The sequence below is a fragment of the Vulpes vulpes genome, chromosome 14 (genome assembly GCF_048418805.1).
Source record: "Vulpes vulpes isolate BD-2025 chromosome 14, VulVul3, whole genome shotgun sequence".
Taxonomy (NCBI): domain Eukaryota; kingdom Metazoa; phylum Chordata; class Mammalia; order Carnivora; family Canidae; genus Vulpes; species Vulpes vulpes.
The window spans coordinates 87715385-87741644 of record NC_132793.1 but is presented as its reverse complement, the minus strand read 5'-3'; the positions used below and the strand labels follow the sequence as shown (position 1 = coordinate 87741644).

At 39.9% G+C, this 26260-nt stretch overlaps 1 protein-coding gene across 5 annotated transcripts in view; it reads right to left on the bottom strand.

Moving 5' to 3' along the window:
• PCSK6 (proprotein convertase subtilisin/kexin type 6) overlaps positions 1-26260 on the bottom strand; it is a 183567-nt gene that overhangs the window by 98378 nt on the left and 58929 nt on the right. For all 5 annotated transcript variants that reach the window (XM_072737112.1, XM_072737113.1, XM_072737116.1 and 2 more), the window contains exons 3-6: positions 22165-22275; positions 21474-21617; positions 20294-20370; positions 17946-18034 (exon numbers count right to left, since the gene is read on the bottom strand). In XM_072737112.1, the coding sequence (XP_072593213.1) occupies positions 17946-18034; positions 20294-20370; positions 21474-21617; positions 22165-22275 (421 nt within the window). The remainder of the gene's footprint in view (positions 1-17945; positions 18035-20293; positions 20371-21473; positions 21618-22164; positions 22276-26260) is intronic.

Here is a 26260-nt window from a genome sequence, read left to right as displayed (position 1 = left end):
GGAGAAAGAGGGAAGGGCTGACAAAGTACTAGAAGATACAATGGCTAAATTCTATCCAAATTTGGCAAGACCCATAAACCTTCACCTTATAATAGGCTTTCCTTTTTTTGAGTTTTCTAAATTATATTTAATGATTGGAGCAAAAATTATAATAGTCTAATGTAGTTCTAGATGTATGTAGAGATTTAAGACAATTGCGAATAAGAGTAGGTAATAAGATCTAAGAAGTAAGGTTTCAATACCTCACTCAAGCTGGTAAAATGAAAACAACCAAAGACTGTGATACGTATATATAATTTAATACCAAGAGCAATCACTAAAAAGAGATATATAGGAAGATACACTTTAAAAGACTATAGATAGGGGTGCCTGGGTGGCTCATTTGGTTGAGTGTCCAACTCTCGATTTTGGCTCAGGTCATTACCTTAGGGTCATGAGATTGAGACCTGTGTTGGGCTCCACACTGGGTGTGGAGCCTGCTTGGGATTCTCTCTCACTCTCCCTCTGCCCCTTGCCACCACTCATGCTCTCTCTCTCATGTGTGCACTCTCTCTCTCAAAACAAAAAGCTATAGATAAAATGGATTCTAAAAAATATTCAAATAACCTTTGGAAGGCAAGAAAAATAAACTAAGAACAAACAGAAAACAAAAGATAAAATAACAAACTTAAATCCTAGTATATTAGTAATCACATTAAGTGTAAATGGTCTAAATATAGCAATTAGAACACAGAGATTGGCAGGGTGGATTAAAAAACATGGCCCAAATATATGCTGTCTACAAGAAACTCACTTCAAATATAACAATACAGGCAGGTTGAGAATAAAGGATAGAAAAAAATATATATTGTTAATATCAAAACCTAAATGAAAACAATGTAGCTATATTAATAGGAGACAGAATATAGAGCAAAGGAAATTACCATAGACAGAAAGAGACATTTTATAATAATAAAAGGGCTAATTCACCAGAAAGATATAGTAATCCAAACAACAGGGCTACGATATATGTGAACAAAAAACAGAACTTAAAGGAGAATACACAAATCTACAATTATAGTTGAAGCCTTCAACACTCTTCTCTCAACAAATAAAAGAACAACTAGACAGATAATCAGTAAGTATATGGAAGAACTCAACAACAACAAAAGTTCTCATCAACATTTTTAGAACACTCCATCCAACAATAGAAGAATAAATACTCTTTTCAAGTGCCAACAGAACTTATACCAAAATAGATTAGATCCTGTGTCATATCAAACAAACCTCAACAGACTTTAAAGAATTGAACTCACACAAATTGTGTTCTCCAACCACAATGGAATCAAACTAGTAATCAGTAACAGAAAGGTAACAGAAAGATCTCCAAATACTTGGAAACAAAACAAAATACTTCTACATAATCTATGGGTTCAAGAAGGAGTCTCAAGGAAAAAGAATAAACTAAATTTAACAAAAATGAAAAGACAACATATCAAAACATGGGAGACACAGCTAAACTATTGCTGAGAGGGAAATTTATAGCACTATTGTTTATACTAGAAAAGAGGAAAAGCCTCAAATGAATAACCTATGCGTGCACTTCAAGATCCTAGAAAAATAAAAGCTAAGCAATCCCAAAACAAGAGGAAGGAAGGAAATAATATAGATAAGAGCACAAGACAATGACATCGAAAATGAAAAACACTAGAAAAAAATAAGTGTAACAAAGAGCTGACTTTAATGAAAAGATCAATAAAACTGAATAACTTCTAGTAAGAATTATAAAGAAAAAAAAGAGAAGACACAAATTACCATTATTAAGAATGAAACAAAGGATATTATCACAGACTATACAAGCATTAAAAGTGTATATAAGGTAATACTACAAACAACTCTACACACATAAATTTGACAACTTAGACAAAATGGACCACTTCCTCAAACAATACCAACTGCTACAACTCGGCCAATATGAAATGGATAATTTGAATAATCCTGTAACTTTTCAAGAAATTGAATTTGTAATTAAAAAAAAAAGTTCCCCAAAAGATCTCCAGGTCTGTATGATTTCACTGGAAGATTCTACTAAAAAGGTTTGGTTTTTTTTTTCTTTACATTTTTTAAACATTTATTTATTCATGAGAGATACAGAGAGAGGCAGAGAGAGAGAAAAGCAGGCTCCATGCAGGGGAACCTGATGCGGGACTCAATCTGGAGTCTCCAGGATCACGCCCTGGGCCGAAGGCAGGCGCCAAGCCACCCAGGTGTCCCGGATTCTACTAAAAGTTTAAAGAATCAACACCAATTCTACACAATCACTTCCAGAATATACAAGATAAGGTTCTACTTCCCACTTCATTTATTAAAGCTAGTATTACCCTGATACAAAAAAACTAGACACGGATAGTACAGGAAAAAAAATGGAAAGAAAAGTGGAGGGGAGGGGAGGGGAGGGAAGGGAAGGGAAGGAAGAAAAATAGGCCAAAACTCCTAATGAATATATATACAAAAATCCTCAATCTGTTGAAATCAAACAGATTTTAATAACATATAAAAAGAAAACACCAAGTATGAAGTTTATTCCTCAGATTCTAGGCTGGATCAGTAATTCAAAAATCAACCAACTTAACCTACCATATTAATGAGCCAAAGAAAAATCACATAATCATATCATTTATTGAGAAAAAAAGCAGTGACAAAATTCAATACCCATTCATTTTTTTAAAAATTCTCAAAAAACTAGAAATAGAAGGGAACATTGTCAACTTCCTAAAGAGCATTTACAAAAAACCTGTAGGTAACATTATAATACATAATGGTGAAAGTGTTAATGTTTCCCCCCAAAGATCAGGAACAAGATAAGGATGTCTACTCTAGGTTATAGGTTCTAGCCAGGGCAATATGGCAAGAAAAGATAAAGAGCATGTAGATTAGAAAGAAGAAATAAAACTAGCCCTATTTGCAGATGACATTATCAAGTATAAAATCTCAAGGAATCTCTCTTAGAACAAATTAGCGAGTTCAGAAAGATTGATTGCTGGATACAAGATCAATAAAAAGCAATTACATTTCTATATATTAACAATTAACATATAGACATCAAAATTCAAAATACAGGGTGCCTGGGTGGCTGAGTCAGTTAAGCCTCTGTCTTGGGCTCAGTCATGATCCTAGGGTTCTGGAATAGAATCCCACATTGGGCTCCCTGCTCAGTGGGGAGCCTGTTTCTCTCTCTCCCTCTGCCCTTATCCTGTTCACGATCTCTCTCTTTCTCTCTTACTGTCTCTGTCTCTGAACTATATAAATAAAATCTTAAAAAAAAAAAACCCACAAAATTCAAAATACAGTGCTCTTTATCATTGCTTAAAATGCAATTATATTTATATCTAATGATATTTATACCTAAGTGTATAAATCTAAACAATTGTGTATAGGACTTGTATAGTGAAAGCTACACAATGCTGATAGAAGAAACCAAAGATTCAAACAAATTGAGAGACACTGTGGATGAGCTAAAAGCCTCCACAAATAGTAAAGATGTCAATTATCCCAATTGGTGTATAGGTTTATTAACACAATCCCTACCAAAAGCCCAGAAGATTTTTCTGTAGATATTGACAAGATAATGATAAAACCTGTACAGAAAAGCCAAAGAACTAGAACAGCTAAAATTATTTTGAAAAAGAAAAACGAAGTGGGAGCAATCAGTTTGCCCTGATTCACAACTTACACATTGCTACAGTAATCAAGACTGTGCTGTACTAGGAGAGAAACAGACCCAGAGATTAACGAACCAGACAGAGAATCCAGAAATAAACTCCCACAAATGTCCCTGAGTTTTGACAAAAATGCAAAAGCAACTCAATGGAAGAAAGATAGGCATTTTAACAAATGGTTCTGGCATCCATAGGCAAACAAAACAAGAAACCTTGACCTAAGTCTCACACTTTATATAAAACCAACTCGAAATGGATCTCTCTCTCAAGATGGGATTCAAAATGTAAAATTTAAACCCGTAAAAAAATTTTAGAAAAAAACACAGGGTAACTTCAGAATCAAAGACAAGGCAAAGAGTTCTTAGACTGACACTAAAAACCTTGATCCATAAAACGAAAAACTGATAAATAGATTTCATCAAAATTAAAATTTGTACTCTGCAAAAGGCCCTGTTAAAGAAAATGAAGACATAAGCTATAGATGGGAGAAAATATTCACAAACAACATAATCATCAAAGAACTAGTAGGTAGGATATGTAAAAAACCCTCAACAATGAACAATTAAAAATACAACATTACAATTAGAAAATGAACAAAAGATATGAACAGACATTTCACTAAAGAGAATATATAGATGGCAAACAAACACATGAAAAGATTTCCAACATCACTAGCCTTGGGGAAATGCAATTAATGCCACTATATACTTATCAGAATAGCTATTTTTAAAAAGTGATGTTACCAATTACTGGCAAGCATGCAAAGTAACTGGATCATTCATACTTTGCTAGTGGAATTGTAAAACAGTACAGATCCTCTGGAAAACAATTTGCCAGTTTCCTAAAAAAAAAAAAAACATGTAACTATTACAGAACTCAGCAATTGCACCCCTGTATATTTATCCCAAAGAGATGAAGACTTACATCCACACAAAACCTATACAAGAATGTTTCTAGACGCTTTAATAGCCCAAACCTAGAAATAACCCAAATGTCCTTCAGTGGGTGACTGTGGTACATCCAGTTTTCCAAAAGGAAAACTACCTTTTAATAAAAAGAAACAAACCACTGATATACACAGCAACCTGGATGAATCTCCAAAGAATTACACTGAGTGAAAACACCAATTCCAAAGGCTCCACAGTATATGGTTTCATTTATATATCATTCTTGAAATGACAAAATTATAGAAGTGGGAAACAGATGAATGGTTGGTTGCCAAGGGATTAGGGAAGGAGTTAGGGAAGGGGTATGTGTGCTACAAAAGGGCAACATGAAGGATTATTTTGGTGATGGAACTATTCTATATTTTGACTATATTAGTGTCAATATCCTGGTTGTAATATTGTACTATTGTTTTGCAAGATGTCACCATTATGGAAAACTGGGTAAAGGATACATTGGATCTTTGTGTATTATTTCTTATGATCACTTGTGAATCTACCAATTATTTGAAATAAAAGTTTAATTGAAAACACCAACTAGAAATCCGACATGGGAGATTACTTTCAAAATTTACAAACTGAATAGATAGGGGATATTCAGAGAGCTGGAATACTGAGTTTAGGGATTCTCCCAACACCTAAGACAATGGTGACCAAAGAAACTGGTCTACCTTTTAGTTAAGCTCACATAATTATTGAAGTGTAATGTTTAACTGTTAATAACAATATGGAGTCTTTAAAGGCTCACTAAGAGCCAGGCAGGAAAATTAAAACAAACTCACATCCAGACTCAAAGAGGTTGAGTCCCAGAACAATGAAAGAGAAAAATCCTGAAAATATCTGGAAACAAAAAACAAGTTACCTGAAAAGGCACAAAAATTAATATTGACATTGGACCCCTCATCAACAACACTAGATAACAAAAGATGAGAGGGACAATATTTTTAAAATTCTGAGTGAAAACTATTTTGAACCTAAAATTTCAACACAGCCAAATGTGTTGGGAGAAAATAAAGCCTTCAAGTGCTCAGAAAATTTATTACCTATATAACTATCCACTTGTATAGGACAACTTAAAAATATCTTTTAGAAGAATGAATGATTTAATTAAAAAGACAATCTTGTAAAATAAAGAATTTAATATAAAGAAGCCATAAGATCAAAGAAACAATGGTGACCAAAGAAAATGGTCAACCATTATGGTTAAGGTGACATACTGAGGTTGCATAATATAAAACTGTGAATGACAATATGGAGTGAAAATCCTGGATGGCCCCAATCTGAGGAGGTGATGAAGGAGAAGAGAGATGGCAGAGGGAATGGGAACTGTGGTAAGATTCTTGTTTTGCTATGGAAAAGGGGATAGGTACTGAGTAATGCTAAAGAGTGTAGGAAAACATAAACTCAAGTATGTGTGCCTCGGGGGAGTAGAAAGACAGTTTGAATGTAAAGATTTTAAGCCATTAGAATGAAAGGAAACAAAGAAAAGAAACTATATCTCTCAAGGGAAGTAAAAGAAACAGAAGAAAAAACCAGTAAAAATAAATCCGTCAACTAAGTCAGTCAATTAAGAGAAAGCAAAATATGGTCACATACATAAATCTAGAAATATCTGAAATCAGAACAGGTGTGGACATATCAAATTTCCTCTTTGAAGTAATTCTTAGATTGTACAAGAAAAATAAGTAAATAAAGCCAGATACAGGTTGCTTGCAAAACTAAGGCTAGAAATAAAGGAATGAAAAACATATGAGGAAATAGATGGTAAAAAACAAAAACAAAAACACTGAAAGGCAAGAAAAGGATGGAATAGAGAGGATTTTTATGTTGATTAAAGAAAGAGTCATTACATCAACAAGAGATGATAACCTTTGTGCACTGTGTGAACACAGCTATGACATTTATATACCAAAGATTGAGAGAAATCACCAAGTCCACAATCATCATGGAAATAATATCCCTTCTCCGAAACTGACCAGGCAGATAGAACAAAAGACTGCCAAAACTTTTGAAAGAACTTGATCAGGCCCACAGGTGACACAGATGGATGCCTATGGGCACCGGGAAGACAGGACAAATGGCTGAAGGGGATATGTCGACCAAACCAGGCAGTGAGGGAGATGGATGAATTTCTCTTTGAAGGAGCAGCCACTGTGCAGCCCCAGCTAACTGTCACCATGAAGCAGAGGGCCAACATGGCCAGAACTTCTGAAAGAAACTCCTACTTTCATAGAAGATGCCTTGATTTGTAAATGTTTGCTTAAGTGTTAAAAAAACACTCATGTGGGTCACACAAAACACATCTGTAGGCCAAGGCAGCCTGTGGACTACCAGTTGCAACCTCTGATCTAATTTATACAGATTTTTGTACTCAATAAGCATAGGATAGAAATACTCTTCAAAAATCCACTGGGATATTTAGAAAAATTGAACATGCATTAGACCACAGAGAAACACTCAACAAGTTCCAGAAAGCAAAAAACATACAGAACACAGCTTCTGATTCCAATGCAATGAAGTTAGAAATTAGCAACAAAAGAGGTGCCAAAAAAATCTATCCAGTTGGAAAAAATTTAAATCCCTTATAAAGAACTCGAGTTAAAGAGAAAAATCAAAACTGAAATAAAAATTATTCAGAAACAAATAACAGTAAGAGCACTGTATTATTAAGCCAGAGATAGGTAATGAGAGGAAAGTATATAGAACATTTATTTCCTTATTAGAGCACATCAAAACCTGAAAATAAAGAACTAAGCATTCTTTTCAAGGAGCTAGGAAAAAAACCAACAATATTAAAAATTAAAAAGCCAAAGGAATTAATAAACAAAGGAAAGTAGAATTCATGAGTTAGAAAACAAAATAACTCAAATAATTTTTTAAAAGATCAAAATCTTGTTCTCAGAAAAAAAAAGCTTTCATAAAATAGCAAATTTTTCATTAGTCTGATCAAGGTAAAAAGGAGATGCCACAAACAAGATCAGGAACAATTATAAGTATGAATGTGGAGGATATATCTTTTTAATTATAAGAATACAATATTAGATTTATAGGTCATATACTTGAAAATCTGGAGAAATAAATAATTTTGCAAGAAAATTTAACTACCAAAATTTCCTCACGGAGAAATAGAAAACTTGAATAGACTTAGCCCTTTAAAGAATTACCCTGCCTGGTCAGATTGATTTATCAGCCCTACCAACATTTAAGAAAGCAGGCAATGTCCACAGTATACAAACTGTTTCAGAGCACAGTAAAAGATGGAAAACTTCACAACTCATTCTACAAAAAATCCAGCATAATTCTGATACCCAAACTGGAGACAGACATAACAAAACACAACAACAGTAGTTCAAGCTATCTAATAGACAAAGATTCAAAACCATATGTAACATATTAACAATTGAACATAGCAAGCAGTATATTAAAAGAACAATACTCATAATCAAATAGAACTTATTCTAAGAATAGAAGAATGAATTTTCCACTGTTAGGAAATCTTTGGCTATAATTTAACACAATAAACAGATTAAATAGTACATTTGAAAAGCAATATAATTACCTCAATAGATGCTCCTTAAAAAGCATGTAATAAAATTCAACAGATCCATTTCTCATCAAACCTCTTAGAAATCTAGGAATATAAAAATTTCCTTAATGGACTAAAAAGTAATCACAGAAAACCTATGGAAGACATCTACAAATGGTGTAACCCTAGGAATATTCCTGTATAAGCAGGAAATAAAACAACAAAACCTATAAACTGCCACTATTTAATAATCATCAGGAGTCCCTGTACATTGAAATAAGACATGAAAAAGAAATGAGAGTTATTAAAGAGATAAAAAACCACCATTACATTTATAGAGAGCCTTTATTTATGTCAGTCCAGAAAAGCCAAGAGAACAAAAAATTAACACCAATAGAGTTCATTAAGGTGGCCAGACACAAAAACCCAACATGCAGAAATCTATAGTTTCCTATATCCATTTCAACAATAACCAATTGGAAATAAAATTTCAAAAAATCAACCTAGATATAAACCTAACAAGAAATGCAGGAGATTGATATGAAGACAGTGATAACACTTTTAAATGATGTCAAAGAAGACCTGAATAAAGAAAAACATACCATGTTCCTGGGTGGGAAGACTCAATATTGTAAAGATGTCAATTCTCCCCCAATTAATCTATAATTTCCATGCAATCCCAATCAAAATCCCAACAGGATTTTTTTATGGAACTTGACAAGCAGATTCTCAAGTTCATCTGAAAGAGAAAATGTGCAAGAATAGCCAAGAAATTTTTGAAAAAGAACTGTAAGAGGAAATTTGTCCTATAAGTTATCTTAAAAAAATCTGCTTAAACTATATAATAATTAATAGTGAGGTCTTATTTAAGGATTAAAAACAAATAGGCTGATGAAACTAAGGAGACAATGGAGGATTAGGGTGGCATGTGCAGATCACTAAATATTAACTGCAGGGAAAAATAAAGTTAGGTCTCTTCTTCACACCATGCACAGAAATAAATTCCATATGGATTAAAAAGCTAAATGCAAAAGACAAAACCATAAAAGATTTAGGATGAACTATTTTTCTAAAGCTAAATTTTTAGAAGAAATATAGGACAATTGATTTATTATCTTGGATTTTTCTAAGCAAGATTCCAAACCGAGGAGTCACAAAAATGATTAATCTAACAACATAAAAAATTTTAAACAGATTTTTATTGAAATATTACACATAGAAAAAAGGCACAAATCATTAATATACAGCTCTACAACTTAAAAAAAATTAAAATTTCTCTGAAATGAAAGAGACTCCCTGTTAACCCCACTCTCCTCTCTGAAAACAATGAAGATGACACATGGCTCTGTGATTCCACCATAAAGTAGGCAATACACCTAAGGACCTTGTGACCAGGCATCAGGTGGCTGGGGGGTTAGGAGGGGGGTTTGTTTCTTTGCCACACTGCATTGCTTTCACAGCAAAAGTGAAAAGTCTATTCCTCTAGAAACAGTGCAGTCTGATCAAGAACTATACAGATGCGTTGTCTTTCCAAGAACAGGTATTTTAGGACACCAGAGTGGCTTGGTCTGTTAAATATCTGAGTTTGGCTTGGTCATGATCTCAGGGTCCTGGGATCGAGCCCCAGATCAGACTCCCTACTCAGCAGGGAGTCTGCTTGTCCCTTTCTCTCTCTCTCCCTCTCTCTCTCTCTCTCTCCTTCTGCCTCTCCCCACTCATTCTCTCTCTCTCTCTCAAAATAAATAAAATCTTAAAAAAAAAAAAAAGAACAGGCATTTTTTTTTGTGACATGGTTTGTTGGAGGATGAAAAGCAAGTGACAATCAGCTCTGCCCCATCCCCACTGTGGCAAGCATAACATGAGCTAACACTAATTCACTGATGAGGGTAGAGGAGCTCTTAAAGCTATTAGACTGGCAGAAGAGAAGGATCTAGGTCCACAGACCCATGACCTTGATGCCCACAGCCTTGATCTCTCCCCTGGTCCTCCCTACTGCTCACCCCCAAATTTTAGCATATTACTGGTTTAGAGAGAAAGCCCTCATCTACTCTCCAGTTGGTCATTAATAAGAACCAAAAAGTGACTAGCATGATATCTATACAATAATGCTACAAGAAACAAGGAAAAATGGGGCATAACAAGTGTAAGAGAATAATGAAAGCATAAACAAACACTTCTGCATAATTGAATGAAAATATAATTTCTCTCTGAAGCAAGAGATCAAAGATATACAAGAGTTCAATGAAGAGATGATAAGACAAAGGAAAGAGGCCCTAAGTGTTTTTATCCTCAGGACAGAAATAGAAGGAAAACATTAAACAATTTTAGAAATGAAAGCCTTACTAGAGTTTTCTTTAGGAAAAAAGACACTGGTGAAACTGCTAAAAACATAGAGGACAGGCTCGAGAAAAACAAAAAATAATAAATAAACAAACAAACAAACAAATAAATAAATAAATAAAATGATAAAGTGGGAAATAAACAAAGTTAAATATGATTGGAAAGAAATACAGAAGTAAGATAACAGAAACCCAATATATGTATAAGTGGTACACACAAAGAATAGAACTGCATATATGGAACCCAAAATAGTCAAAACAATAACAGAAGTTGCCTGAAAGAAAAAAAAATACCCAGATCTTTTCAAGAATATTAAATCCCAAGAACAGCTGCTATAGAATAATCCTCAGACCCAGGTGGCCCAGCAAAGCTACTGGACTTCATGTTTAAAGGAAGAATTCTACACAAGCCATGAAGTCATATGTCCTATAAGGGGAAAAAAATCAGGTTGACCTCTAACTTTTCCAAGCAACAGTGAGTCCAGGGACAAACAAAGTGATGTTTGCTAGGTTCTGTAAGGATAGAATAGACAACACAAATATAATTCAAGGGCAAAAGCAACCTTTGGACATTCTCAAAGATGAAAGAACTAGGAAAATATAGCACCTGTTTGCCTTTCCTGAAGAAAATTCCTCAGTGATGAAATCCAGTGAACTAAGAGATGAATCAAAAACAAATAGCTCAGGAATGGAAAAACTGCACTGAAAACGATGGTGGTGAAACAAGACTAACTGTCAGAATGATAGTGACAGATGATTACTATTGAACCCTGAGAACTAAAAACAATGACAAAAATCTGAAATCAAGCTGTGAGGGTGAAAAGGTGCTAATTATCTAATTATCCACTATGGGAAACATATAATTTTTTAAAAAAAAGTAACCCTAGAATCTTAAAGATTTTCATAGTCTTGTGCTTTTTTTTTTTTTTTTTTTTTTTTTTTTTTTTTTTTTTTTTTAAATAACCTTAGACGGACACCTGGGTGGCTCAGCGGTTGAGCATCTGCTTTCAACTCAGGGCGTGATCCTAGGATCTGGGATCAAGTCCCACATCAGGCTCCCTGCGAGGAGCCTGCTTCTCCCTCTGCCTATGTCTCTGCCTCTCTCTCTGTGCCTGTCTCTCATGAATAAATAAACAAATTTAAAAAAAAAAAACCTTAGAGGAGTATTTGAGAAAATATTTCATCATAATGAAATATTTATGTGAGGCCCAGCAACTCCCTCATTTTAAGTTTGTTTTTCTTCTGTTAAATTCACATAAGTCAAATTAGACATTAAAAAAGTAACCTTGGCCTCTGAAAGATTTTCACAACCTTGAGATTTGTTTTGTTTTAAATAACCTTAAAGGGCTATTTGAGAAAATATTTCATTACAATAAAATATTTATGTGAAGTTCAGCAATGTCTTGGTTTCAAGTTAAGTTTCTTTTTCTTCCATTACATTCACATAAATCAAAATAAGCATAAAATTAAATGTTAAACAAATATATAAATTGAAACATAAAATTAAATCTGGAGTTCAGGAATTACTCAGTTTGATTTAATTTCTCATGCTGTTTGCATAAAATTAAGCTTAATATATTTTACTAAAAACAAGTATAGTATGATCAAATGTCAATGAAATAATAGCCATCCATCCAGCCATTCACCCATCCATCTGTATATATGGTTTAAAGATTTCTATTAAAGAGTAGATAGAAAGAGCTGGTACCTGGAGCCAGGTTGGTTTGATCTTGGGGCAAATTAGAAAACCTCTCTGGCCCTCATCACTGAAATAGAGGTAACAGCAGCATCTGTAACACAGTTTCTTACGTAGGTTACATAAGAATACATATAGGGGCACCTAGATGGCTCTGTTGGTTAAGCGACCAACTTTGGATTTCTGTTTAGGCCATGGTCTCAGGGTGGTGAGATGGAGGCTCTGGCCTGCTGAGCAGGGAGTTGGAGCCTGCTTGAGATTCTCCCTCTCCTGCCCCTCCCCCTGCTTTTGTGCACTCTCTCTCTAAAATAAATAAAATTTAAAAAAAATACAGAGACCTTAGGTCAGTGTCTATTATCTAGCAAACATTCAGTAAGTACTGGTAATTCTTATTTTCACCAGGATCTAGATATTTTACCTTCTCCTCTGTACTCTTCCATTCTTTGATAAATCATTACATGTATTAGTAATGTTCTAGTGAGAATATTATTTTACAGATAGGATTTGGACAGTTCTACTAATTCTTTCATTTGATTTAATTATTTTTATGTGAAAGAACATATAAGAAATGCACAATCTGACAAAGCAAGTTGGTAGAACAAAATTACTCCATTTGTATAAATATGTAGCCAAAATTTTAGGAGCCCATCTGTGGTGATTTTAAGTCACATCCACAAATTCTTTGATACTTTTCCATTCAAGAGGTGTGGCCTAATTTCTCTCCCCTTGACTGTTTGTCAGACATAATGGTCCATTTCTCTAAAGTAATGGTATGTAACTTCTAAGACTAGGTTATAAAAAAATATTGTTGCTTCTTTCTTGTCTCTCTTGACTCACCTTAAATGAAAGAAGATAACTACCATGTTCTGGCGATGCTCTAAGAAACCTATGGAGACCTGCACATGGTGAGGAATCAAGGAAGAAGGACTCTTGCCACCAGTCAGCAAGGAAAGGAAGACTCCAGCCAATAGCCAAATAAATGACCATCTTGGAAGTGGATCCTCCAGCCCAAGTCAAGCATTCAGACTAAAGTCACAGCCAACAGCTTGACTGCAACCTTATGAGTGACCCGGAGCCACTGTTTCTGTTTGATGACAAATGTTTGTTGGTTAAGGAGCAACGTTTTGCAGTGACTGTCATGCAGCAATAGTACCTAATATTTCATCTATTCAGTAAAGAAATGTAAACCACTAGTTTTGGTTCTAATATCAGCAGAGTAGATTCTATCACACCAACTCCTTTAAAAAACAATAATGGTAAATTCTCAACAAAATATTTACTAAATAGAAATAGGGCTTTTTTTAAAGGGCATCAGAAAGCAACCAGGAGAAGGCAGTGGCAGGCAGGGGATTCAGTTCTTGAAAGAAGGGAATACTGGTTATGATGTTAAGTTTAAATAACTTTTCTTCTGAGAACTCCCCAATTCTCTTGGTATAGAGAAGCTAACTCAAGAAGGAAAGCACAATCTAATTCTCCTGGGGAGTCAGGGGATGTGGTTTGGGACTGCTAGAGCAGCTGGAAATTGTGATAAATCCTAGAAAGGAGAGAGCCACAGAAGAGGACATACATATAACTCCTTTCAAACACTTGGCTGAACCTTGACCTAAACATGTTTGGGCAAGACTCTACGAGGTTCAGGAGGAAAAGAACAGCTGGAGGTTGAATGAGCTAAGTGGATATCTCAGCTGCTATCACAGGGGAATCAATTTGGAGCTTGACTCTTGTCAAGTTAGAGGTCTTGGTAAACCTTTCAATCTTTCCACTGAGATGCCCAAAGGGTCACAATCTAGAAGTAAAGACCATGTGTTTGGAATAAAGAATCTTCTGTAAGGCTAGGAACAAATCAGAAAGAGATCAACCATCAAAAAATGAATAATCAAACCTCCAGACTGCTAGAACAAAACTCAATAGCATTCAAAGATCACAGAATCCAGAGTCTTTACAAGGTAGCACAACAATGTCTGGTGCACAGGAAAAAAGTACTAGCCATGTGCAAAAGTACTAGCCATGTGCACCTCCAGACTGCTAGAACAAAACTCAATAGCATTCAAAGATCACAGAATCCAGAGTCTTTACAAGGTAGCACAACAATGTCTGGTGCACAGGAAAAAAGTACTAGCCATGTGCAAAAAACAGAGGTGTGTGACCCACTGTAAAAAGAAAAACCAATCATTGGAAACACCCACACCTGGACTGGAATTAGTACAAGTCTTTAAAGTAACTCTTACAAATATGGTAAAGAATCTAAGAGAAAAGATAGAAATAATGGGTGAAGAGAAGAAGAATCTCAGGAAAGACCTGGAAACAGAAAAAAAATTTCAAGTGGAAATCACAGGACAGAATGGCACAAGATCTGAAAGTTAAAAAAAAAAAAAAAATCATTGGATGAAATTAACAACAGATTAGACACAACAAAAGAAAGTATTAATGGACCCAAAGACAGTGATAGAATCATTATCATTTGAAACACACAGAGAAAAAAAGGACTTAAAATAATGAACACAGCTTCAATAACCTGTAAGGTATGTTAAACAATCTAACAACTATAACTGGTACTCAAAGAGAAGAGAGAAAATAAGTTTGAAAAAAAATTAAAACAAATACTGACAATTTTTTTCCACATTTGACTTAGACCAAAAAGTAAGAACAAGCCACTAGGAAGCCAAACAAACCCCACGCTCGATAAACATGAACAGAATTACACCAAAGGACATTCTAGTCACAGGCAAATCGCAGATACAAAAAAAGTAATCACATTATGTAACATCATCAGAAACAATGGATGCCAGAAGACAATGGAAGAACATTTTTAAAGTGTTCAAAGAAAAACAGATCACATTAGAATCCTATGTTCAGTAAAACTTCTTTCAAAAATGAGGATGAAATTATGACACTTCCAGATAAATGCTGAGATAAATTATCACCACCACTATACTTGTGCTTCAAAAGATACGAAAAGAAATTCTCAGGCTACAGAAAAATCAAAACCAGATAGAAATCCAAAGCTAGAAAGTAAGGATGAGGACTGGAAATGGTGAATATGCAAATATATTCCTTTCCATTAGTACTTTATAGTCAACTATTTAAAGGAAGAATAACAATATATGTGGGTCTATAACATATGAAATAAAACATAAGAACAACAGTGCAAAGCATGAGAGTATGAACTCAATCTGTTCATATGTAATACGTGAAATTGTATAATAGTAATTTCAAAGAGATTGGAAGAAGTTAGGATATACACTTCAATCTCTTGGGCAACAGCTAAAAAAAATTTTTTTTAAGAGTCTAGCTCATGATCAGCTCCATGGGCATCTCAGAAAAACTCTGCTGCACATGCAGAGAGGGAAGCTATACTAGGGGTGCCTGAAGATTGCCCTATCCAGGGCTGGGCTTGGAGGAAGAAGGGATGGCTGCCTGTGTGGCGGGTTGAAGCAGTGTACAGGCATTTTTGTAGGCACAACTGTCACAGATTCCCTGGGCCAGTGCCAGCCTCCAACCCCACACTTGCCTGTCCATGGCCAGTCCCAATCTGTGGTCCCTAACTCTATGTAGCACGCCTCCATGCTCCAGATCCTATTTTTCCCTCAGCACTTTCTCTGTTCACAAATTCCTTCAGTTTGAGCTCATGCCTTATTCTCATGCTTCTGCCTTCACCAAGTGCTTACACTGCCACCCTTGGGAACCCTGGTCTGCCTCTATCATTTCAGGACTTGGTCTTAAACTGTCTTTCATGTTCACACTGTTTATACCAAAGATGTGTGGAGCTCCTAGAAGGTCCCACTTTATGTCTGTCTTATCCTTCCCTTCAGTGGCTAGCACCATATTATATGTACAGTTCATCGTCAAAGGTATTAAATGCATTAATTAAAAAATATATTCCTGGTCCCAATCTCTGGTCGTAGACTTGATCTCTTCAGAATTTGGGAAACTGGGGTATACAATTTTGCAATGAGTATAGAGTGAGAACCAACCATACCCACGTGCACATTCTCTGGAGATTCTTTACCTCCATAACTCCACTGGCTGCTCATCACAGCCCACAGTGTGGGTGTTATCTACCTGCCTGACTCCAAAAACTACTAAACCAGCACTTCACACTGTCCCACCCTCTAGGGATTTTGTTATAATGTAGATCCTGACCCAATAGGTCTGGGACAGGGGCGACTACGCTGCACTTCTAACAGCTCCCAGACATTGTCAATGCTGCCAGTCCAGGGTCTCTGGGGAGCAAGGCTCAGACAATCCTAAAGGTGGGGTCTATCCCTTTGAGTTTTAGTAGGAGGAATGGAATTGCTCAGATTCTATTGCTCCCTGCAGACTTAGCCCTGAGCCAATGCTTTCACACATAGTATCTCACTTCAGTGTCAGAACAGACCCCAGGAGTCAGCTGAATTATTGCCATTCTTCCCCCACAGGTGAAGGAACCAAGGCTCAGAGAAGCTACATTGGTTATCCAAGGACACACAGCTAGCAGGTCATGGGAATGGGATTGTTATCCAGGTCACCCTGGTCCTACAGTTTGTGGAGAGACTTTTTAGGAGTATTCACTCATCAAAACCTCCAGGGGGATCCAGGGAATTCACAGCCCAACCTCTCTACTTGTGCAGTGCATAGTAGACCTGAAAGGGCTATAGCAGTGCCACAGGAAGGCAGCATCCTAGCATGCCCATTGAGTGAGCATGAGTACCTCCAAACTGAGAGAGTCCCAAATGAGAACAGTGGTGCCCCAAAGCCATCTGGATGGTCAAGGGCCATTCATGCCCATGGCATGCACCTGCTCAGTTCCCAGCTCAACGAAACGTTCCCAACTGATACTTCAGAGTACTTGTTGATTGCCAGTTTGAACTGTCAAATTGCCAGGCTCAGGTGGTGAAGGAAGACTTGTGACTGTGCTCTAAAGCCTTAACCTAGCAAGGGAAGTCTGACTCATAAATGGAGAACAAGAGAGGCAGAAACACCTGGGGTCAGGCATTGCTCCTTACAGGGTCCTGGAAGACCAAGTCCCCTACACACTGTGGTGAACAAGCCAGGGAGGAGTCAAGTGGGCATGGAGCCAAAGGGAGAGGCAGAAGGAGGCTCTGGGGTGATGGGAAGGAATGCTGCCAGCCCAGGCCAAATTGGGAAGATTACACGTGGCAGGGGGGTGGGGTGGGGGAACAGACAGTATGATAAATGTCTTCTGGCTAAAAAGGGGGGCGGGGGAGGATCCCTGGGTGGCGCAGCAGTTTAGCGCCTGCCTTTGGCCCAGGACGCGATCCTGGAGACCCGGGATCGAATCCCACGTCGGGCTCCCGGTGCATGGAGCCTGCTTCTCCCTCTGCCTATGTCTCTGCCTCTCTCTCTCACTGTGTGCCTATCATAAATAAATAAAAAAAATAATAAAAAGTTGTTTAAAAAAAGGGGGGGGCAGGGGCAAGAGATGGGGGCCAGCAGGTTATGGCAGTGACACAGAGCCACTGCAGGGCTGGGAGCAGGAGGGAGCCAATGTGGCCTCATAGGAGGGGCGGTCGGGGGGGTGGGGGTGAGTCAGACTAGCAGGACCAGAAAAGAGAAAGAGGGTGTCTTTCTGATGGCTTTTCAGGTCAAACAGTGAGCAGTTCCTCTGCATACGTAGCCCAGGCTGCAGGCCTGGGCATCTGAGGCAGCAGAGGCAAAGCTGCTGAGCCTGGCAGGATGGGTCACCCCGCCACCCCTGCCACTGGCCCCAAAGCTCCCAGGCCCTGCGCTCCCAGACCTTACCTCCTATTTTGGCATTGTATGCTATGCCCACGATGCAGTAAGAGTTGTTGGCCGAAGCGGCGACCTCGCCCGCACAACGGGTGCCATGTCTGAAGCAAAGCAGAAAACGAGGTTAGGGCTCAGCCCAGCAACCTGTGGTGGATTCAGGGCATTGCTCAGGTCTTCTAGGAAGAGAGCCAGTTAGCCCTAAGTCCAGATATGACACGAAAGCCTACGTCCTGCCTCCCCTCTCAGTGCAACAACACCCCTCCTCTGATGGCCAGCTCCTCTGGGAGGGAGCATCATACCAGGCTTTGGCCAGCCCTGGACAGTCCTGGCCCTGCCACAGCCCATATCAGCAGGCTAATGAGGCCTCTGGCCATAAAGGTGATTATTGGCTCAGGGGTATCTCTTCCCCAAAACCCTAGGACTGAGGGTGGGGCTTCTGCTTCCAGCACCCAGGGTCCCAGGCTTCCCTCCTCTGGAGCTATGCATTCAAATGACTAACAGAACATTGCGTGGCACATTATAGGTATAGTATAGACTGCTGGGCTGACAGGATGAAGGAGGAACCAATGGGTCCCCTGTGTACCCATTGCCCCCAAGCTCACCTCGGGACAGTCTTCCCATCACCTCCACGGTCACTTAAGCAGGAGCTGAGGAAGAACGCTCTAAATTGAACACTCAACAGTGGCAGAGAGATTATGAGGAAATTACCGGAAAAACAAATTGCTTTCCTTGGTAATGACCCCATTTCCCAACGTGCTGCATCGAGGTAATTTCTCTAGCAGACCAAAATATGGGCAAGTTTAAACAGCACATCTCTAAGAAGAGTCCACAGGGATGAGAATCATTGATTCAAATTTAAAACCATGTTTAAAGAGTCCTAGGTCTGTGTGCTAGCCTTCTGGAAGGGAGTCATCCATCCTTCTGTTGACCTTGGGCGGCCCCACAGCCAGGGCTAGGGCTGTTCCCATTTTCACAGAGCTCCATGCCTCATCCAGATTCAAGCCTGCCCTTCATGGGTCACTGCCTTGAGTCGGGATCAATCATCCCTGCCCCCTGGATGTGTGGCTGGGAATCAAGGCACCCTGCACCCCAGGCATGTCCACCGCTGAACAGGAAGGGCATCTCTGGCCGTGACCTTGGGACTTGAGGCAGGGAGGCAGCCCTCAGGGCTGGGAATTCTGCGGGCTCTGGCGAGCTCTGCAGACTGTCGTGTCGAACACGTCAGCTTTGCTGAGCCTCCCTGCACAGCACGGCATGGGCACCAGAATTTGAACCTCACCATCGAATCTACAGAAAAGCAAAATACTATAGGAGGGAGAACGCACCTTGGCAAGTGTAATGTCAGCTGGGAGATAAAAGAAAGGGCTTTTGCTCTTTCCTTCTAAATATTTTTTGAAGAATGGTAAGAGTTCAGGGCATGGGAAATGCTAACAGAAAAAAAAAAAAAAGATAAGCAGGACATAGCAAATGAACTCCCAGGACCAGTTTTGTGAAACTGGTTTCTACCCCCAGGGCTGCCACTTACAGCATACAAGTCACCTAATCTCTCCAGACCCCACTGCCTTCATTTGCAAAGTGATGAAAACAGCTATATAGACCGCACCCCCACCCCGCAGTGTATGTCCTTCACCTGTCTGCTCACCCATCCCACAACCCCAGGAGCTAAAGAGCATCATCTCCATGGGAAGGTCTTTAAGACTGAGATGGAGCCACACAGCCAGGAATCGCAGAGTCAGGATTTAAACCCAGGTTTATCCAATATCATTCACACCCCTTCCACCTCTCTTGCAAGGTCATAGATGGAGACAAAAAAAGCTCAGGCACTGACATTTGTGCTCAAATAGGCTAAACTGCTGTTTTTTTTTTTTTAAGAGTTTATTTATTCATTTGAGAGAAAGAGAGAGACAGCGCATGCATGAGTGGTGGTGGTGGGGAGGAGGAGGCAGAGGGATAAAGGAGAGAGAGAAGCAGACTCCCCACTGAACAGGGAGCCCTACACAGGGCTCAATCCCAAGACTTGAGCTGAAGTCAAATGCTTAACTATCTGAGTCACCCAGGTACCCCCAAACCGCTGTCTTAACACAGCTGGTCATGGAGACAAGGTTGGAAATAGGAGTAATGTTGGTCACACATCAATTTCTAGTTGACCAGCAGAGATGATGCACCTAAGGAAGAGGCAAAAATCCACAGAGACTGTCTTGTGCCTGACAGGCTGTGCCACATCTGGCTTCTGGATAAGCCCCAGATACTAGCCAGGCAGCCCCATCACCCTCCTAGAATCCCTCCTGAGGGACAGTTCAATAGTGATTCTGCAGGGAGAAGGACAGGGAAGCAAGGAAAGAGGAGACAAAGTAACATACTTATTTTCATTGCTGGCATCATAACGTGGAGATGGGTCATAATCATTTCCGTTGACATCATAGCTTGCGTAGGAATCCTAAGAAAGGAATCTCAGTGACTGAAGAGAAATAGTACAGTATGCTTTAAATTATTTTCATGCCTCTTTTAGAAAGTAGAGAAAAACATACACCTGGTACTCTCTTCCTATAACTATCATCTTATATATATTTTTATTGCAGTAAAATACACACTACAAAACGTACCCTAACCATTTTAAAGTATAAAGTTCAATGGCATTAAGTATATTCACACTGTTGTGCAACCATCACCACCCTCCATCCCCAGACCTCTTCATCTTACAAAACTGATACCCTGCACCCATCAGACACTAACTCCCCACTATCCCAGCTCCTGACAACCCCCCTTCTGTTTTCTGTGTCTGTGAATTTGACTGCTCTAGGTGCTTCTTACAAGCACAATCATATAGTATCTGGATTTTTCATGATTGGCTTCTTGCATACAATGTCCTCCAGCTTCATCCGTGTTGTCGTATGTGTCAGAATGTCCTGCATCTTATACTTCTAATGTTCATGTCTATGCTTATACATTCACAATCATAGTATTCATATCATTTCATATCCTCCTTTTAAAACACATCAGAAAAGCTCTCCTGAGTTGTTGACTTCAAAACTGTCATTTTTAAGGGCTGCATAATTGTCTCTCAAACAGACACGACATGGTTGAACTTAACTGTCGTTAGGCATACGGGTTCCTTAGAACAGCGAATGTATGCAATCCATGCCTGGCTCTCTTCTTTACACTTACAAACACATTCAATCCTCACAACTGCCTGATGAGATGCCACTTTACAGATGGTGACACTGAGGTCCGGAAATGAAGCAACGTGCCCAAGGCCTCAGAGCTAGTAAGCTGTGAGGCAGAAGAGGAACCCAGGCAGTTGGGTCCAGAGCCCAGGCTTCAATCATGTCATGTGTGCATATGTGACTCCTCAAACATCTGAACGAATCCTTCTGTACAACCCCTAGCTCCAGGATAGCACAGGGAAGCGTGTTTTGCCACCCCTCCCCATCATGGCTCTCTGTGTTGTATAGTATAATGGGGTGGGAGGGGGAAACCTTTTGTATTCCTTTACTGACTAGCATGGTTGATTATCTTTGCACATTCCTAGGCTTGACTTACATAGTTTGGGGCCAGGTCCGGGTGATTCCGCTCTATGCCATCATCGAGGATGGTGACCACCACATTTTTCCCAGTGTAGCCCTTCTTCCACGCTGCCTGGACATTCATTTCTGATCGGCAGCGGCTGTTCTTGTCACCACAATGCTGTATGCACAGAAGACACAAAACACCCCACCCAGCAGGGGCACTCCTTGCGGCCATCCCTTGGAATAAGATGGATATATCATACCCTGTAAACCCAGCAGGGATGCTCTTATGCGTGGAAACTCTTCCCCATGCCCTACAGAGCAGACAACTGCTTTCTCCCACCCATTTCTAAGAAGAGTAATAGGAAGAGCTCCCATGCTTTTTCCGCACCTGGCAATCTATCATTTTCCTAGGGCACCATCTCCCTTTGGGGGCTCTCATTTTCATTAAACTTATAAATCACTCCCCTGCTCAAACACCACTCCCACCGCCCCCCCCCCCCCCCCCCCGCGCCGCCACTCTCCCTGGGAGCTTGCACATCATTTTTAAAACCTGCACAAGAAAGTTTGTGCTACACAGCACTGAAGTAGGGGGTTCACACTGATAGGAAGTGTGTCAATTTCCAGTTGTCATGAGAATTTAGCTTTGCTGGGAGAAATTAACCTATCTCGGAAGCACAGCAGTGCAAATGCCCCAGGGGCAGTGAGGCCCACATCCTACTCACCATGTACCACATGTTGGACCAAATGGGGTCATTGAAATAGAGGGCCTGAGGGTCGCTTCGCACCTGTCTCTTCACCCTACGTTTCACTTCTTGTTGTTGGAGCCATTTCACCTGGCAGGGAGAAATGCAGTTACTATTTATTTTAAAGAGGGTCTCATAATTGTCTGTAGCCTCTCAGTAGGTGCTACAAGTGTCCTTTTTCATGAATATCCGTGTCACAGAAGTCTTGGATCGTAAATACCAAGGAGACATTTTCACTCCAAAATGACCACATTTGAAACATTAGAACTCGTTTGTGTATGTGGCAGGAAAAAGAGGTTTTGAGATCATTCTAATGAAAAAAAGAGAGAGAGAGAGACAGCTTGTGAAGTTGACAGTAAATTGTCTGGTGACCCTTGTCCTGAATATGAAGGAAATACATGTATGGGAATGGAAAGAGCTGAAAGAGGGGAGAAATTGATCAAATGGTTATTGGAAGTTGGAAGCAAGATGTTCAATAGAGGACAGGAATCAGTAAATTCACTGGAATTTTTAGCAGCCACTGGAAACATGGCACCAAAATAAGCACACAGAAAAAAATCTAGAAAGAGATATGGCAAAATATTAATAGCAGCAATTCAATGGTGACATTTTTTTTAAAGATTATTTATTTATTTATTCATAGAGACACAGAGAGAGAGGCAGAGACACAGGCAGAGGGAGAAGCAGGCTCCATGCAGAGAGCCTGACGTGGGACTCGATCCCGGGTCTCCAGGATCATGCCCTAGGCTGCAGGCGGCGCTAAACCGCTGCACCACCGGGCTGCCCTTCAGTGGTGATATTATTGGTAATTTCAAATTTCTAAATTATTTTCACAGTTTCATAAACTTTCAATTGGCATGATCTGCCAAGGAAAACGGTTTGAGAGGGAGTACACATGACATTTAAGAGCAGGAATCCAGGAGCTTAGCTGCCTAGATTCAAAACCCAGTCCCACACTCAGCAGCTGGATGACTGAGAAACCTCATGGCCTGTTTGTTCATCTGTACAATGGGTCTCACCACAAGTTGTCTTGAGGGGGCACTGGCATATGAACTGGTATAGTACTCACTTAAGTGTATGTGTGTCTGAGTTTTTCAAAGTAGAAGAGATTTGTTTCATTCTGTTTTATTTTTATTTTTATTTTTAAAAGATCATGGGCAAAAGAACTCCCATGCCCTCAAGCAAAGCATTTTTTTGGTCCTGCTACTGTGGTCTCACCTGATTCAGTAATGGCTCCCTCTGGGGCTCAGTCTGGCTGGGGTAGAGATGAGCAGGCTGAGGGCCCCGGGGCTCTGCTCTCAGGAATCTGTGCTCTGGGTGGGGGCTTGCACCAAGCAGCCCAGAGTGTGATGCAGGCTCTGAAGTAGTGGACAGGTGGCACAGGGTAGGGAAGGCAGAAGGAGGAGGAGGAGTGGGTGATGGGAACCTCAAAGTTGGGGGTGGTGGAAACCCAGAGGGACCTGGAGACCAGGCAAGGCTGGTGACCCCAGGCTCCAGACCCAAGGCTGGCACAGCTACCATGGGAGCCACCCAAGACAACTCTTGAAAGGAATAAAGGCACCCAAGGGCAGAGGGGCAAGATGTCTTCCCTCAGACCTCTCCTGCCCTCAACTACCCTACACTGTCCTGACGGACAAAAGCAGAACAGCCTCATACACAGCCTCACATCTAAGGGTAGGGACTGATCTGAAAGGCAACCTTGGTCAACAAGACAAAATGCTTAGAAAGAAGTATCACAGCCTGTCCCACCACCAATGTGCTTTGTTCATGAAACACCAGGAGACCAGGTTCCCTAGAAATACCATAAACAGCTCAAAAACAATTTTGGGCTTAGGTACTAAAATTAGGCCCCAAGTCCTAGATAATTTATAACTGCCATGGATAAATACTTCCATGGAAAATAAAACTATACAATGAGATATTTCCTTCAGAACACCCTCCGATGGCATTCTGCAACTTGCCCATATATCATTGCCTGAACCAGAAAAGATTTGCTTGGCATAAGATGCCTGAGACAATATTTCCTAATCTGCTAAACAACCTAATTACAAAATCAAGTGTTTTGTATACTACTAATGGCTCCACTGTCTTCCCATCAATCTTGCCCCACTGACTCACCACTTATCTTACTAACGTCCAGCACCTTCTGCTACTGTGGCCACCAGGCCCCACTTTCAGTTACAGAGGAGGAGGTGAACTCTCTCCTCTTTCAAGCCCGAGTGGGTGACTTCCCCAAATCAGGTAGGTGACTTAAGAAACCATGTTGCCAGAACTTATAAGATAGTCCCCTATTGGGATGAAAGAGGGTGGGCATCCCGGCCTCCAAGTCATGGCTGGACGCTAGGTAAAAATTCAACGTTACCACCCAGTTCTGAGAGTGGGCTATAATGGCTTGTGGTCCACAGTACAGTTTGGGGCTCTCCCTCCAGTGTGGTCCCAGGGACAGCCCTCTCTCCCGCAACAGGTTATTATAAGTCTTTGACTGCCAGTGAGGCCTTGTCAGGCCAATGGAACCAAATACAACAAATTATTCAGATGGAGTCACAGGTGACCTCACTGTCACAGGCTGATTTGGCCAGTGGTCCCTTGGTCTGGGCTTGCTTCCCATTTTCTTTCTCTGGGCCCCAGTCATTGCCTTGTTTCTCAGCCAACTGCAGGGAAATACAAGGGGATCCTAGACTCCTGCATTTTGGCATCTGCTAGGTCTACCTGCCTTGATTTCTGGATGGTATGGCCCTTGTGGTTGCTCATTCAGTTGTCTGCTTGACAAAGTTGTGACAGAGTCTAGCTCTGTGTCTGATGCCTGAATACCACTGGGCCCCATCCAGCACCAAAGTACCCTCTCCTGCACCTCAACTCAAAGACAGGGCTCTGCAGATGCCCCTCAGGTTGGAACCTAGGAGCCACCTGGCCTATCCAGGAAGGTCAGAGGTGCTAATGACCCAAAACCAAATGACTGAAACTTTAGGTATCTCATCAAATAATATCTGGACCTGTCCTTGCTAACGGGGTTACCCTCACACAGGCACGTCTGAGGGTCTTCGTTCATGAATAGTGATGTGATTTATGAGAAAGGGGTACATAGTTTAGCATCTCCAAGGAGGTGTCACAAATGGAATCATTTTTCTGCAGAACTGGAGAACAAATATGGCAAAATAGTCCTGATGATGGGTGTCATGGCTGGGAGGGAGACCTGACTGAGGCTATTTTCCTTGATGCATGTGATTATCTTTATTAGAAAAGGCAACCTGAGATCCTTTGTGGGGTTTCAAGTGTTTTTCATAATATTTCTCTGGAAGTTTACCTGGATTGTCCCTTTACATTGAAGCTTCCCTCATGGTCCATCCAGATTCCCTCAGAACTTCCTGGGGAGGCGCTCAGACTTCCTCTTGGTGAAAAATGCAAGAGACAGTACTACACATGATCTACCTTTCAAGGCCACAGACATATAGCTCAGAAAATAAGACCTAAACTCAAGTAAGCCTGCAAGGGAGTGGGCCTGGAGCATAATAAAATACATTTAATGCCCAAGTATGCCTTGTAAGGATTGAGCCCAACCTCCTTATGAAGACTTATCAAACCTTCAGGTCATTGGATTGAAGGAAGGAGAAATACTGCACACAAGAAAGTACCTGCTCCTTCTACTTCACTCTCCATAGGCTTTTTAAAAGATTTCTTTTATTTATTTATTTATTTATTTATTTATTTATTTATTTATTTATTTATTTTAGAGAGAGAAAAAGAGAGAGGGAATGAGCAGGGGGGAGGGCAGAGGGAGACAGAGGATCTCAAGCAGACTCCACGTTGAGCGTGGAACCCAATGTGGGACTTGATCCTGTGACCCTGAGATCATGACCTGAGCTAAAATCAAAGAGTCAGACGCTCAACCAACTGAGCCACCCAGGCGCCTCTCCATAGGTTTTTTTTTTTTTTTTTAATATTTTATTTATTTATTCATGAGAGAGAGAGAGAGAGAGAGAGAGAGAGAGGCAGAGACACAGGCAGAGGGAGAAGCAGGCTCCGTGCAGTAAGCCTGATATGGGACTCAATCTCGGGACTCCAGGATCACGCCTTG